This window comes from Pholcus phalangioides, unplaced genomic scaffold (genome assembly GCF_987345545.1).
Source record: "Pholcus phalangioides strain wild (caught in Gottingen) unplaced genomic scaffold, Ppha-v1.0 ptg000011l_1, whole genome shotgun sequence".
Classification (NCBI taxonomy): Eukaryota; Metazoa; Arthropoda; class Arachnida; order Araneae; family Pholcidae; genus Pholcus; species Pholcus phalangioides.
In genome coordinates this window covers 32,922,922-32,940,142 of record NW_028301604.1, presented here as the reverse complement: position 1 = coordinate 32,940,142, position 17,221 = coordinate 32,922,922, and the positions used below count along the sequence as shown (strand labels likewise).

Genomic DNA, 17,221 nt, shown 5'->3' with positions numbered 1-17,221 from the left:
AGACCAGACGCGCCTCCACGTTAATATTCGTGGGAACCTCTAACGTATTGGAGACGCGCCGGAGACCGTTTATTGAGTAAAAGAAAATCTGACTGCAAGAGCCATACAGAATGGACACAACCGTGGAAGACAATACTGTCGCATCACACGCCTATAATGTCAGTTTCTTAAAGTCCTGCTAGCTTAACTGGCAAATCGTTTACTCGTTAGTAAATCACCCCGTTAATGAAGTCATATTTATTCGGTCCTCAGGTGTGACGTTAGACCGAGGTCTGACTGATGATGAAATGGTGTCAGACTCGGAAAAGCGTTTATTGCAAGGAGCGAAGCACCCCCAGATTCAGAAATAAAAATTTGTTATAAACATAAATTTGTAATTGTTTCCGCAAATATTCAACACACATGGCCCTCACATCCTACAGCAGGGCCCCTAGGCTGGGATCTTTTGCGGGCCCATTATGGTGAATTTATAGCGTGAAAAAAAAAATGATGCGAATCGTCCCAGGCCCCAGGGCTGGAGTCATGTCAGCCCCATCCTTGTGAGGGCCATGATTGAATAAGGGAAGAATGAAAAATCCGCGTTTGCCGTCTGTGCATTTTGAATCCCCCCCCCCCCCCGAAACTATTGCTTGTCTTTAGCCACCGATAAAGAGGCATTTCCCACACCACCTCTCTTTCTCTTAATTTTCCGTTGTGTGGACGCTTTCTTGCTTTGCCCCAGGGATACAGTGGGTGCATCAACAGGACGGGGATCCAGACACACATTTTCTACACACTACTCGCCAGAGGCCAAGCCGCATAACTTCAAAGTAGAATAACTGGTGAGTGATTGGAAATTTCCGATATTTATGACCAGCCGCCAAATCCAAATCGAGAAAAATTTATGGCAGGGCCTATGTGTTTGCAGACATCTGCTGCCCTCAAAATGGGAACCCTTGGGGAACTCGTATGAAGAAAAAGACGTGTATGTTTTGTGTGGAATGTATGTATGTCAGCAGGGAAGATTTTGACGACCAGCCGCAAAACATCTAAAAATCTCTAGCAGTCCAATTATAAGGCCCAGATTCCACTGCGTCGCGGCAGACGCGACAACACTTGAGGGGGAATCGAAAAGATCAGATATAGGTTTATACTGTACGCGCACCAATACGTCGCCTCTGCCGCTGGCGGCGAACGCGACGAGTTTTCTGTCGCGAAAATTTACATTTTGTTCGCGGCGAAAGCTTTTGTAACCTATTGAAAGGTCTATTGTGCATTCCCCCAACGCGTTGTGTCTCATTGTCTACTTCAAAGGAATTGCTCTTCTTCCAAGGTTGCAAGAAAAAGAAGGGCTGGAATTGAAAATCAAGCCACTGAACTTGGCACTTTATTACTGTATTTTCAAACTAGATGTCGGATATTTTTTTTCCGGCGAAAAAGTATTTATTTCCGAAACAAACTAATCTATATAATTTAAATAAATTACTGGCAAAAATTTTTTTGCTCTTTAAGTTTCGCTTGTTCTTTGTTTTTCTTATGCGAATTTCAAAATGTCTATACTTGTTGGATTTTCTTACTATTGCCCCCACAGTCGACTACAGAGCCCCCAGGCATGGACCCTTGCATCCTAAAGCGGGGGCCATCCCAGATCTGTGTCGGGCCTCAGGCCAGATTTTTCAAGGGCTCTCACAGATGAATTTAGAGTGTGGAAAGCAGGGCCGTCTTAATAACGTCATGGGGCCTCCGGCCAAGTGATTTTTCTGAGACCACACAACAAATTCTTGAAAATTTAACCGGTTCTTATTTTTGTGAGGCCCGCGTGAGCCCATGCATTAAGACAGCAATGGTGAAAAGACAAAAAGTAAGAATTGCCCTGGAGCTCCAGGCTGCAGCCCTGTTAGCCTCCTTGGGGGGCGGCACGACTTAAGTGAAAATTTACGGGTGCGTTTTCCTTCATGCATACCTGTAGAGTCGATTTTAATTTTTAACTATTTATCTTATTTATTCTTATTAATTTATTATTAAACCATTCATTCATTAATTAGGAATTTAGACTAGGGGCGGCCGTGAAGAGAGGGGGAAGGGTCTCACACACCCAGGCACTTGAATTCTGAAAAATCTTACATCATGAAAAAAAGATATAACCGCTCAACACTCATGACACAATGAGACAATCCAGCAATATGAAATTTATTCATGAAAATTTAATGTATGAAATCATAAGGGGGCCCCAGTTAATCAAAAATAAAACAACTGATCACACATTTAAAAATACATAGCGTGAAGAGTTTACTTGAACACAGGAATTAAAAGAAAAAGAAAAACTGGGTTAGGAAAAACCCTCACACCAGGGCGAAGCCTGGACGTGATGGGGGGGGGGGGTGGGGTAATACGACAATTGATTGAGGAGGGGATATATTCGGAGTGGGTCTGAGAGGACCCGTCCCGAGGACCAGAAGAACACGAGTTTGATCGATAGGAATTAGAGTCACTTACGTATTGGGGAGAGGCGATGCGAACACTGGAGACGGTTGACGATCATGGCGACCGTCACGGCATTGGTCTTGGACAGCACGGAAACCGGAGAAGATCGGCGAATAGGAAAGCTGGAGATATACGGCGACCTGAGATGACCGCTATTGATGAGGGCGTTCGGAGAAGACCGCTAATGATGTGGGCGACCGGAGATGACCGCTATTGATGAGGGCGACCAGAGATGACCACTACTGATGCGAGCGACCGGAGATGGTCATGGGTCACTTGGCTACCAGATCCTCCTCACACGGGTAAACTAAAATCGAACTCGAATAGCCTCAACTTGAGAGCTGAGTTGACTTGGACAGTCGAGTTACCCGTTCTCCTTCACACACACGGCGCTACTAAAAAAATATTCAAAGCCCGGGAAATTGAGTGAAAACAGTCCTTATTTTTCGGTACTATCTTGTTAACCGGGATAGGAAAAATCGAAATGTATCAAAAATAAAAATCGTTACAAAGAAATAAGTAAAATAAATTCTATTATAAAATTGAAATTACTACAGAATTTCAGCTCACACACACAGGGAAATATACAATTTTTTTATTCAAATTAATATCATTTTGAATGGACAATAAAACGGTAAAAAAAAATTATATAATATTTTAGTACAATTTCATTTGTTTTGAGTGATTTCAATGGAAAAAAATTCGCAATAAAATGTCAGTTTTTCCTCAATAAATATGCCTCTCAGTACGTTATATCTTGGATTTATTATTATATTAGTTTATTAGTTATAAAGTATTGTCACGTAAGGATTTTGAGTAGTTTCGTGAGATGAAAGGGCGAAAGCTACGCTTCCGAGAGGCAAAAAATAAACTGCAGGCAAAACTATAGACAATCAACATGTTGTTTACGTTTAAGGGAATGATTTTCCCCGAATACCTCCACACACAGATGTGCGTGTACGTGACCTAAATTACAGACATTCCAAGCAAGGGGGGAAATCAGGGACCATCCCTATAGAACACGCGTTTGTTTAGGTACATGTTGTGAAAGTAGACAGCATTTTGAAAATTTCTGGAGGTGCTTACCCAGGGCCGTCTTAACAGCATCATGGGCCCCCGAGCCATGTATTTTTTTTCTGTTGCCCTACTTGGCAAATTCACTTGGTTACTCCGGAAATTTTTTAACAGATCTAATTTTCGTGATGCCCCATCTTCTTTTGAAATCCCCCCCGGGGAGGAGCGTGCCTGGGTGGGCCCATGTGTTTACCACAGTCCAGTCATCTGGGGGATCAGGGGACTATTGGCCGCCCAGCTTTCAAAAATACACTACAAATGGTATATATATATATATATATATATATATATATATATATATATATATATATATACATACAGTGGGTATATGTTCTTTGCCCCCCCCCCGCCCAGGAAAAAATAAGTTGAAATGACAGGCTTGGTTTAACATTTCATTCAGTGGCGTCGGAGCCGGAGGTTATCAAGCACCCACGGTAATTTGTGGCATGGATCCGAGCACCCCCAGAATTGATTCAGAAATTAAAATTTCCGATATAAAACTAAAGACGAACACACCCAAATTTTCGAAAAATTCAGACTCTCCTGATTTCATTATAATTTCAGAATAATATCATTAAATTGATAAGAAATTAATCAAAAAATTGTGTATTTACCTGTGAGCTGAAATGCTTTCGAAATTTCATTATATCCTTTCAACTGATAATTATTTATATATACTCTGGATTGCTTTTCAATTTATGCTGGGGGTGAACTATCTCTGCGGTCCTTAGCCGAAAAAAAGTAGTTAAGCCTCGATTTGTCCTTAGATGGCCAGTAGTTCGACTTTTCGGTACTATCTCTAAGCTAAGGACTTTTTTTAGTAGTTACTTAGGACCGCTGCTAAGGACTGCCTAGCACCAGTCCTAAAGCAGCAAGAAAAGTAGTTCACGGCGGCCATCTTGGAAAAGAGGAAATTTCGCCTCTGGCCGCGAGCTCTCGCTGTGATATTTAGCGATGAAATATGCGGCGACTAGCATGCCAGTCGCCAAGTGACTGAGTCACATTCGATAATTCGTCGCCAATACGTCAATTTCCTCGGGTGAGTAGAACTCCTTAATACACAGGCTGGCGCATGCGCCATTTTGGTCCTCGGTAGTGCGCTGCTCAATGTTATCTTACCCTAGGATCCTCGGGACGTCTTCCTTTTTATTAATTATTATATTAATTATTATTGTTATTAGTGTTTTTGAATCATTTTTGTCAATTTTTTTCGAAATTACTGCAAAAATTCCGTGATTTTCGGCACCAGAATGTTAAAATTTGAATAAAAAAAGGATTTCTAGAGTTTTATAAAGACCGATGCAAGAATCGTGAACTGTGCATTAGAGCGCCAAGTTCCTCACGGAAACGAAGCATCCCTATGCGAAGTAAGTGAAATTTAATTATTTTTTGAATTAAATTTTTTTACAATCATATTTGTGATAATGTTGTTAAATGAACTAAATTATATTAATGAAAGTAAAAAAATCAGTGGAAAATAGCAGACGGTATTTGGCGTCATAATTTTGTATTGTGTGTAGCATAAGAGTTACGGTGATTTTAATATGCGCAGTAATTTTGTGGTTTTTCCATTCCGTTTGATTTTGGAGAAATGATGCGTAAGTAGAGGATTTTTAACGAACAGAATTAGTTGAATCCTGAATTTATTGTAAATTAATCCTGAAACATTTCTGATTGCTTACGATTTTGATTCCTAGTTTGGCGAGTTATCGCTAGCTAGTAACGACCTATCGCTGTTTCAGGAAAGATTCGTAAGTTATTTAATTATGCGTTTAAAGCAAATGACATGGCTGAATCGTAAATAGTTTATAAATTTTGAGATTTTTAATTAACAAGTCGAATTCGAATTAATTGGACGTCACCACAACTTTATTTTCAACTTCTTTTTCACATATTTTTATAAATGTACAAAATGTTTCAAAGCTCATTCATTCTACTCTTAATCTTCACTTCGAGACAATGCCATAATTTATTTGGGAAGGGTTAAAGTTTATGCTGTTTTCTTTTCTTTTTTTTTGTGGCGGTGATGGAGCAAAGGTGCTTATATCACTTGTTAGATTACAGGTGAATATATGCTGTTTAATGTGTATTTAATGTATTTACGTTGTTAGTGTTCAATTGAAATTCAAATGCTTTATTGTGAAACAGCTTCAGAAAATTTCTTATCACTTTTACTCAAAATAATCATTTGAAAATAACTATTAAAACTTGTATAAGTGTCCATTGTTCAGAGATAAATTACTGAAATTCTTATTCCAAAGAACTGCCGCAGAGATATTTTTTGCATTTAAAAGAGACGTCTCTTAAAAGGAGGTTTGGCTGTATTTCAGTTGATAAAGAGCTGTACAATAGGAAGCAATTAGAAATATATATCATAGAATTGACCATATAGTCTATTGTATATTTATTCGTACATGTTAAGCGATATGAACTTTTTTGTTTGGCATTGTTATTTTTTTTTATTTTGATTTAAAAGTCATTTTTTTATTGATTTTTTTCAAATCAGGTACATTTTAAAGAAACCCAGCCATCTTGCCTTTTGAGCTCAAATAGGAAGAAGTTGAAGCAAACTGCAGTGCCCCATAGTTCCAGGTTCCCAATCTTCCAAAACCTCACACTCCTCAACAGAAAAAGAATATAGGCCTTCCAAAATTTCTGAGCAGACAGAAAGACATGGCCACTGACAGCCCAGAGAGACCATCTTGGAAGGATTTACGCTCTTTCCCAAAGGAAAAAGTCCTGAGCAATGATTTGGTACGTAATGTGTTCGAAAATGACCTTATTTTCTCTATTTTCTTTATTTATAAAGCCAGAAAATGAACAATGGACGCAGGATTTCATGCACAGAGTAAGAATAATATAGAGCGCGCGCGAGTGGTTACAATGTGACGCAAAGATCCGGTGACTCCGGTCAAAAGGCTGGTCAGGGAATCTCGCTTTCAATGCTTTCCTTATGGCTATTCGTATGCCGATCTACACGCGCTGTCTTATTTTTGATTAGAATGGCCAACACTTGCGCAGCTTTCGGATGTTCTGAACGGTTTAGGAAAGGGGGGCCAGTATCCTTTCACAAGGGAATACTTTTTTGCTTATTCCCCTTCTTATAAATTAAAAATTGGAATATTAAATTGACGCTTCAATGGATTTCTGACGTAGTCTCAGTTTTTAACGATTCCATTTTGGATTTAATTTAATTAAAGTTCCAAGTTTTGGTAAAATTCAAATGTCATGAGCCATTATTAAATGTTTTAATAGAATTTTTGGCAATAAATGATTGAAGTAATGAGTTTTATTAACTTTTAACTGAAATATACGTCTTCGCAAGATTTGGCGAGATTTGGCGAGCTAGTGAGTTTATTCGGGTTTCGCTCAACTTGAAGAAAATATGCTTTTCAGAATGAGGAATTTATGGCAAATATTTTATTTAAATAGAATGTAATGAAAACGTACCCTCTAGACAATGGCAGTTTTGCATAAAAATGTATAACTACCTCTAAAAATAGTATTTTTACCTCTCTTCACGCCTGAGACAAAACTATTACAGAAAAGAAATTTTTTTATTGATTAATTTGTATTTGTTGTACGTGAAATTGCCCTCAAACAACAAAAATCAATTAATTAATTGATTTTCAGTCAATATCTTTATTAGGACCATCTGAGTTAAGATCTGAAGTCACTACGTGACCTCAGATGTTAACTGAATGAAAGAGTCATTCTAAAAACTACTTAATGCCTAAAAAAAAATGAAGATTCACATATGTATACTTCTGGAGCAAAGAGGTTACACATATGTGACATGTAACATACATCTACGTACTCTAAATTATTACATATATACGCTACACGAAATTTCATTTCTTATAATTTAGAAAAGTACTGACGATGAGGTTTTGCAATTTTCTTGAAAAATTCATCTTATTCCTGAAATATTATGTAAGTGTTTACATTTTTGTGTGATAAGGTTATAAAAGGTTTTTCAAGAATGTTGGAAATGAAACTTATTTATTATTTAAATATTTCATGACTGAATATGGTACGAGTGTGAATGTGTTACATTACATAACATAATATGATGCATTATAATTATATACTCAAAATAAATGTATGATTAAAGTAATTTTAATGTTCTTGGAAGATAATTTTTATGTTTTAATAACCCCTAGTTAAAATAAATTTTCGAAATTAAAAGTGACAAAGTGAATGAGAAGAGAATATTAAAAAATATAAATGAAATAGGCGGTATATATAAGAGATAGGTTATATATATAATAGGATTTAAAAACTCAAAAGTCTTAAATTATTAGGAATTATCCCTTTTGCAAAATAAAAAAATTTCGTTTTTAAATATTTGTTTATGTTATATAGAATTGATTTTTTTTTCGAATCCCTCATTCCCTAAATATTTTACAAAAGAATGAATGAAATTCATTGAAGAAATGAAGGAAAGTTTTCATCAACTCGATCGAGTCAAATTTCGTTACAACAACAACCTAGCATTAACACGAAATCACTATGTTCTGCGAAAACGAGCCAAATGTAATAGCGCCATAGACTTAAGATATAAGTAGACCGCGCACGCTATTCATAAAACTTGTCGAACGTGAAGAAAAGATGAGCAGTATTGTCGGGGAAAGAACAGGTTCTGCGCTATTACATTTGGCGCGTTTTCGCAGAAGCTAGGATGTTGCTGTAACGAAATTTGACTCAATTCGATCAAGTTGATGAAAACTTTCCTTCATTTTTTCAATGAATTTCACTCATTTTTATGTGAAATATTTAGGGAGTATCAGATTTGAAAAAATAAATTCTATAAAATAAACAAATATTGGAAAACGGAACAACGTATATGTTGTAAAACCTAATTCATTTATATTTTTAAATATTCTCTTCATTCACTTTGTCGCTTTTAATTTCGAAAATTTATTTATACGAGGGGTTATTAAAACAAAAATATATCTTTCCAGAACATTACAATTACTCTATATACTCATAATTAATGTATAATTAATTATAATGCATCATATTATGTTATGTAATGTAACACATTCACACTCATACCATATTCAGTCATGAAATAATATTCAAACAATAAGAAAAAGTTTCATTTCTAACATTCCTGAAAAACCTTTTATAACCTCATCACACAAAACTGTAAACACTTACATAATATTTCAGGATTAAAATAGATTTTACTCAAGAAAATTACAGAATCTCATCATCAATTTCTCTAAATTATAAGAATTAAAATTCCATGTAGAGTATATATGTAATAATTTAAAGTGTGTATATATATATATATATATAATATTTTAGGATATAATATTTCATATATATAATATAATATTTACACATGTCACACATATATATATATATGTGACATATGTAATCTCTTCGCTTCAAAAGTATGCATATGTTAATCTTAATTTAAGGTATTAAATCGTTTTTAGAATGATTCTTTTTCAAGATAACATCTGAGGTACACAATATATGACTTCAGGTCTTAGTACAGATATTGACTCAAAAAATCAATTGAATAATTAATTTTCTTGTTTGAAGCGGCAATTTCACATACAACAAACATAAATTAATGAATAAAAAAATTTCTTTTCTGTAATAGTTTTATCTCAGGTGTGAAGAGGGGTAAAAATACTAATATTTTTAGAGGTTGTTATGCACTTTTATGCAAAACTGCAATTGTCTAGAGGGGGGGGGGGGAGTTTTCCTCACATTCTATTTAAATAGAATATTTTTCATAAATTTCTCCTCCTGAAAAGCATATTTTCTTCCAAGTTGAGCAAAAGTCGAATGAACTCACTAGCTCGCCAAATCTCGCCAAATCTTGCGGAGACGTATATTTCAGTTAAAACTTCATAAAACTCACAATTTCAATCATTTATTGCCAAAAATTCTATTAAAACATTTAATAATGATTCATGACATTTGAATTTTACCAAAACTTGGAACTTTAATTGAATTAAATCCAAAATGGAGTCGTTAAAAACTGAGATTACGTCAGAAATCCATTGCATCGTCAATTTAATATTCCAATTTTTAATTTATAAGAAGGGGAATAAGCAAAAAAGTATTCCCTTGTGAAAGGATACTGGTCCCCCTTTCCTAAACCGTTCAGAACATCCGAAAGCTGCGCAAGTGTTGGCCATTCTAATCAAAAATAAGACAGCGCGTGTAGATCGTCATACGAGTAGCCATAAGGAAAGCATTGCCAGCGAGATTCCCTGACCAGCCTTTCGACTGGAGTCACGTGACTCCGGATCTTTGCTTCACATTGTAACCCCTCGCGCGTACTCTATAGTATTATTACTCTGTGAATAGCGCAGAACCTCTTCTTTCCCCGACAATACTGTTCATCTTTTCTTCACGTTCGACAAGTTTTATGAATAGCGTGCGCGGTCTATTATATCTTTAGTCTATGACTTCATGCAAGGCATATGCAGTGATTACTCTGCTATTTAATTTAGAATTAGTTTTAATGATAATGTTTTAAAATGTGCACCATATGTTTAGCTTGTATCATTATCTTGCATGGAAAATGCTTTTAAATTTTTCATACACACTATGAGTTTTGAAGCAAAAAACTTGCACGTTGAATTTTGCCTCTGCAAAAACATAGGTGTTTTGCACGCATGATTAAATGAGTAATTTTCACTTAGACCTATGGCTTGTGCTTCCTTCCAAAGGATATGAATGTGGAATTTCAATGAATTAGGAGTTCTAAGAAATTATGAAGGAATTTTTTTTTTTTAATTTAAAATTTTAAAATTTTTCACTGTATTCAAAATTTTTAATTTCCTGTGAATCTCAAAGATTCTAGTTCCTTCTATAGCCCTAAGTTAGTTTAGTAAGTGTAGAAAATTTCATAATGATTGGTCTAACCATTTTTGTGTAATCGTGTGCGCAATTGTAAAAATTTTCGCGAAAAATGCATTCAAAGATTGTGAATTATGAATTTTGATGAAATTATTTTTTCCTCAAAACCATAGATACACGAAAATAACCTCAATATTCAAAACTATTATCAGTTTTTAATATTGCCAGCATGTTTGCTTTCTTTAATTTATCATTTTAGTGCTTAGCGAAGCCTGCAGTTTCAAATGCTCAACAAAAAGCAAGTTAAAAAAAGCCACAGATTTGAGAAATAATGAAGCAAAAACTCACTTAATTTATTTTGCAGTCTATATTTTACATTTAATATGTTCTGTGAGTAAAATTTGAGGGGAATTAGAAACTTATGTAAGAAAGATGGCAAAAAAAAAAGACAGTTAACTGGCATTGTAATCGTTGATTTGTAAATTTTTGACTTTGTGGTTAAAAAGTGACATTTTGGTATATCATGGTAAGTGTAGTACAAAAAATATGAATACAATTATTTCAGAAAATAAGAATTAAGATGTGCAAAAGATTTAGAAGGCAGGAAAGAGTTTTCGACAACTGTCAGCAACAAATCTCGTTATACAGACGTACAAGCACATAACACAGTATTATGATGGCAAGAAAAACGTGAAAATCGGGTTTTTCTCATTCACTGGTGGACACTTATTTCTGATGTCCATTACCACAACATCAGAACACGTGAATTTTCACAACTAATCACACATAACAATACTACATGTGAATATGTATTATGAAATTTTCCCCGTTTCATGAAAATGGATTTTATATTCATTGTCCAGATTGTAATCCCACTAATGATGTTCACTGAAAATATGAACTGTTGCATGTGCACAAATTCAATCTTTCTTGTATGCTCAATATATTCCCATTGTTGATATGTTTTCCTTTACCATCGCACAACCTAGGTTACATTAAAAGAAAACTCTATTCATGCCACTTATTTATATTTCTATTGTAATTAATTGAAGGATAATTTCACTGAACAAGAAACAAATAATTATTTAGGAAAATATAATTGAAATAATAAACTGGTAATGTAACTAAGCTACTCAATCTAGGTACTGAAGTTATGAAATAGGCTCCCCCACTTTAGTGAGTGCGCAGGTGTAACTATTTATCACTCTACCAACATCATTTCACGTATCCATTCCTCTGAATACGAGAAATTTGAGAAGTTTGAAAGATTCTAAAACTAAGTGGAATTTATCTGAACATTTTTACATAAATATGTCTTTCTCGTACCTTTTTTTGGCATCTTAAATATTTGTCTTTTTCATCTTTTAGTCACATGTAATTTATATATTATTTATTTAAATTTTTGGATGAGTAATGGTAAAATTCTGAAAATAGTTTGCTATACATATCGACATCTATCTATTGTACACAATGAATTACCGTGTGGTGTCAGAAAAAATTACATTATGCACTTACACTAATAATGTTATAGAGCCTCAGTGTCTTTATATTTTTAAGAAAAGTTTGTGTTTCATTGTGTTGCTCGTCATTGCTTATTTGTTTACTTTTTAGATGAGGAGAGAAAGCTTGGTTTGTAGGATACTAGAGCTACATACAAATATATTTATTAAAAGGAATCAATGTGTGTATTTTATTGGTGATTATTTACAGGGTGATCAGCGAATAAGCTTTTATTTCAAAATTAAATATCTCTACAACAAAGATCAATAGAATTATGCGGTAAACGGTACGTTTATTAGCAAAACTGTAAGAATGTTGTACAGAAATTTCGAAAATTTAGTTTTTTTTTAATTTTTTAAAATTAAAAAAAAAAAACCTGGAAATTTTGGGATTCCGAAAATCCTCATTTGTGTGAAGAGAAACCACTGCATTCACCTAAAGTTACTGACTGCATGGGCTGCGGTATGCGTCATGTGTGCTGACAAATTGTTCTAAAATTGTAACGTAACGTTCAGTAGTAATCGTTTCTCGCACGAAGAAGGGGCCGATAATGCCTCTGGCGCATACCGCAGCCCATGCAGTAACTTTAGGCGAATGCAGTGGTTTCTCTTCACACAAATGAAGATTTTCGGAACTCCAAAATCTCCAGTTTTTTTTTTTTTTTTTTTAAATTTTAAAAATTTTTAAAAAAAACTAAATTTTCGAAATTTCTGTACAACATTCTTACAGTTTTGCTAATAAACGTACCGTTTACCGCATAATTCTATTCATCTTTGTTGTAGAGATATTTAATTTTGAAATAAGGGCTTATTCGCTGATCACCCTGCATCTTAATGTTGTGATGCTTTTATGCATTTTATATTAGGATTTTAAGCTTAGCTTATTAATGGCCCAGGACTGCAACTGGGGGGGGGGGAGGGGCATGTGGGTCTGGTGCCCCAGGTGCTGGACCAGACGGGGTGCAGAATTCATCCTTTAACTGTTTCTACATGCAAGGGGATACCAAAATTCTGGCTTGCCCGGGGGACGAAGTATTTTGTTGCGCCCCTGTATTGACCTATTACTGGGGTCACATAATGAAATATGGGTATTTACCATTTACGCGTGGACTATTTTTTGCTATAATTGTAATTTTAAATTTGCAGTTGTTGAGTTTTTATCTTGGCTCTCTTAAAGTATTGCTTTTGAATATATATATATATACATACATATATTTTTCCAGATTAATTGCTGTTGGGTCACACAGTTTCAAGGAAAGAACTATATTTCTATTATTTAAGCATATTTTTTTTGTAATTCAAAGTTTACTGGTACTCTAAAGCAGCAAAGTAATTAATTACTTAGTGTAGAAAAATATGTGAAATTGTGAATATGATATTTGCAAAATCTTGCTTTCATCAGTTATGTACATTATGTTTGAATATTTTTTTAATAAATAAATTTATTCACTCATTGAGCTCGTCAATTTGCATTATTGAACCTGTGTGTGCTATTTAGAATTTGTAATATACTGAAGAAAATTCTGATAAAATAAATGCTCCTAAAATATTTAAGAATTTTTTTACTAAATTTCCAATATCTAGAGGCAGTAGTTTATCAAATCCTTATCACACAATCATTTAATATCCAGAAGAAATTTTCTTCATGTAATATAAATTGACTATATATATTTTTGTATGCCGACTTTTATCCTAAAATTAAGGATCGGGGTAGGGGATGTATAGGAATATTTTATTTTCAATAAAAACCTGAAAAAAAGTTAAAAGTTAATAAGAATTTTTTTTTGCTATATACTTTTGTGTTTAAGATTAATTACTTGATCGTAATCACACGAACTGTTACGAATTCAACCTGTTGTTTACTAATAATTTCGTGAAACGCGGTTCATTTCCCATAGTAAAAATCCGTTCCTTGAAATTCCTTATTTCTCCCACAAATTGAATTTTCCATGCGTATTTGCTACCCATTTTTAGCGTGCGGGGAATTCTGTTGCTATGCCAGATTTACCGACGCGATTTTTTTCCCCTCTGTTTGGCTGTCATTTCCGAAGCGACTATTTCGTGCAGCAACCCTGTTTGACCTCGGCGAGGACCAGAATGCCTGATGGTTCCGCTCGTATATGAAGGCGTCTTACGGGTGAGGGCTTCTATAGCGATATACGTGTTCGTCTTCTGGAAACGGTTTCTGTTATCAGTTGCTTGATTTTATTTTTCCCGTGTGTCCGTGATCTGAGGGTGGCCACTAGTGATGTGGGCGACCGGAGAGGACCGTTAGTGATGTGGACGACCAGAGACCGAGGAGTGAGCGTTATCTTCGGTTGTGGGTTGACGGTGCTGTGGGAGAGGGATACTTCATTGATGGCGTGGTCGGCCGACAGCGGCGTAGCTCAAGCTCTACGTAAGGTGCCCAATGAAAAGGCGATACGTCTTGGAGCTTAAATCCTAGCCGTTACTTCATAGGTTCAGTAGTCTCTCCACTATAGGTTACCGTGTCTAATTTATTCAGAAAGCGCCTTAGCCATTGCTCTTGGTGGCCCTTCAGAACAGAATGCGCATTTCGTGAATGTCACATCCTCAGAACTTAGTGCCTTTATGAAAGGTATTTCTAGAAGCACTACCGAGAACAACCAATATCGGGGAAAAAGTTACAGCAAGAAGCGGGCAAGATTCTGCCCTTTAATAAAGGTGGGAACAAAGGCCGGTCTGAACCTGCTTCCAGATGGAGAGCTTAAGAGCAATTTTCGAAAATGGTATAATGAAAACCTCCACTTTCTTTTTCTCTTCTTCTCTTAAAGGACTAGTACAAACGCAATCACTGTGAAACTGCAAGAGGCGCATATATTTAATGGAGATTTTTTTTGTTATTTTTCTCTCTCATCATTTTAGTCAATGAAGGTAGAAAATGAACAATTCAATTTTTTTTCATGAAGTTTTTGTAAAGATCAAAAGTCATTTAGTATAATAGGCGTCAATGTAGGTAAAGTTTTCATAGAGGGAGCAATGGCTCCCCACTGGCTACGCCACTGATGGGAGGAATAGACAAGAGGTGCAAAAAATCCGATATCTCAAATACAGATTTGGTCTCGAGCCAACCCCTGATAGCTTACATTCTTGTTTCTGGTATTACGGTCGTGGGCCCTGTCTATTTATTCCCGCAAGTTTTCTCAACATCTTCGTTGTCGTGGTATGACTCAAAAGCGTGATGTCATATGTGAATTTTTAAAAATTTTGGAGCCTTAACTAAAGCTTACGCTGCCGCCCGGGTGCATCGCACCCCTTGCACACTCGCTTAAGCTGCCTCTGCGTAAAATTGTCTTGTTTCAATGTTTAAAGCCTTGTTTCTTTTGCACTTTCCACCAAATTAAATTAAGAATTTTGCCTTATTATGTTGTGTTTCCATTTGTTTCTTCTGCGTTTATTTTGTACTTTTTATTTGACAATAATTGTGTCTTGTTCATGTTTATTTTATATGTATTTCTTTTATTTATTCCTTAATTAAGTATAATGTAATTTGTTTAATCGTTGGTGCAAGCGTTTGCTGTTGCTGCTGGGTGGTAAATATCTTTGTCATAAATTAAATTTTTCTGTATATATCAAAGGAACAAATTTAATTTGATTTGAAATAGAATGTGTTAAAATTAGTAAGAGATAGTAAATTGAATGAGAAGAAATCATTGAGAATCATCATCATCGAATAGAACGAAATTACAGACTGAAAACAAAAAAAAAGTTTCGGTAAAGCATTCTGTGATAATTTTTATGAAAAAAACAATGAAAGCAGGATTCACACTAAATAGTTTAGGGAAAAATTAAGCTCAGCTAATAATGTCATTCTTCATCATGATACACCACGTAGAATAACGATTTAGAAGCGGTAAAAAAAGACTTTGGTAGTTGAACTGAAAAAAATACATTTTTTTATTTCTATCATTTTTATTAGTTTTAATGCTTTTAGCAGTTTTGTATGTCTATTCTTATTCTTATATTGTATCTATTTTTTATCTTTATCTTTTTATCTTTTATATCTCTATTCTTATCACTTTCAATGTTATTGTCATATTTTCCTTCTCTCTCCTTTTCTCTTCTACTTTATTTCTTTCCTTATCCTTCGTTTCCTTCTTCTAACGTGTTTTTAGGTTGGGAAAAGGTTACCATATTTATCTCCAATTCATCAACGACGTCGTCAAAACACATTGGGGAAAAAAGAAAGAGATAGCAAGTGCTAATATAAGAAAAATAAGTGAAAATTCCGGCAATAACCATAAATCGGGACAAAAACCCTCGTAGTATATAGTATCATGCTTGCATCTTGACCACAATGTTGTACATGAGTGAAATGTCCCGTGTTTTCGGAATATAGACACATATGATACTTGAGGAGTCTACATCTTCAAAAAAAAGCGGCCCTTGGTGATATGACATCACAATATCAAAAAGGAATGTTTATTTGAAATTTATAACAGTGACGTTGGCAACACTCTTTTGCATCAATGAGATGGCCCTTTTTCGCAAAATATGCCCACTGATGGTTGAGATGTCCTGTTTTTTTCATAATATGGTCTCTTGCGCCCTGTAACAAAAAAAAAAAAAAAAAAACAGCAGGATTTGCGGAAATATGTTTAGCAACGCCATCTAGCGGTGAAAATGGGCGTGGTGTCAGATCGTCTCTGTATATTACCATTATGTGCTGATATTGGTTTGGTTGATCTTTTTAATTTTTCTGAAATGGAACTTTTGGCCCATCCTCTGCATTATAACTACACATACCACAGGTATGCTTCTCTTTCGAACATGAATTTAAATAGATTTTATATTTATATAGTAACGTTACCTAAATCCAGGATGATCCAATAGAGACTTGACTGATTTAATTTGCTGAAAATGGGAAGACATATCAGTCGCTAAAACCATATCAATGACCAGGCTTCGGAACTCCCTATAAGAGAAAATATAGAAAATATTTTTTTTTCTACATAGAACACTTTGAAAAGTTCAAATACAATAATTTAGGTGGTCTTAAACCTTCTACGTCCAATGCTACATAAAAAAATGTTTAAATTTCATTTTCTACACGTAAGTGGCGCTAGTCATAAAATTTATAGAAGAGAGAGACCTGTCATGCCATCACAGGCATGAAGTTGCATTTTTTTTAGTACTCTACCTCGATTCCAAAATTGACACATATACCGTATTCTGCCTCCGTACCAAAAAGCGGTTACCAATCGTTTACCAACTGAGAGCGCACTATCTCTTCGATTCAACGCCAATGCTCTTGGTAATCTTGGTGATAACCAGAATTCTCACCGGTTAGAACGACCGCTACAATAACTAAAGAACACTTGATCACACCAGCTTGG

At 35.0% G+C, this 17,221-nt stretch overlaps 1 protein-coding gene across 6 annotated transcripts in view; it reads right to left on the bottom strand.

The window, feature by feature from the left end:
* The window catches only part of Pde1c (Phosphodiesterase 1c), a 923,665-nt gene that overhangs the window by 348,364 nt on the left and 558,080 nt on the right, over nt 1–17,221 (bottom strand). For all 6 annotated transcript variants that reach the window (XM_089239484.1, XM_089239482.1, XM_089239480.1 and 3 more), the window contains one exon: nt 16,696–16,800. In XM_089239484.1, the coding sequence (XP_089095610.1) occupies nt 16,696–16,800 (105 nt within the window). The remainder of the gene's footprint in view (nt 1–16,695; nt 16,801–17,221) is intronic.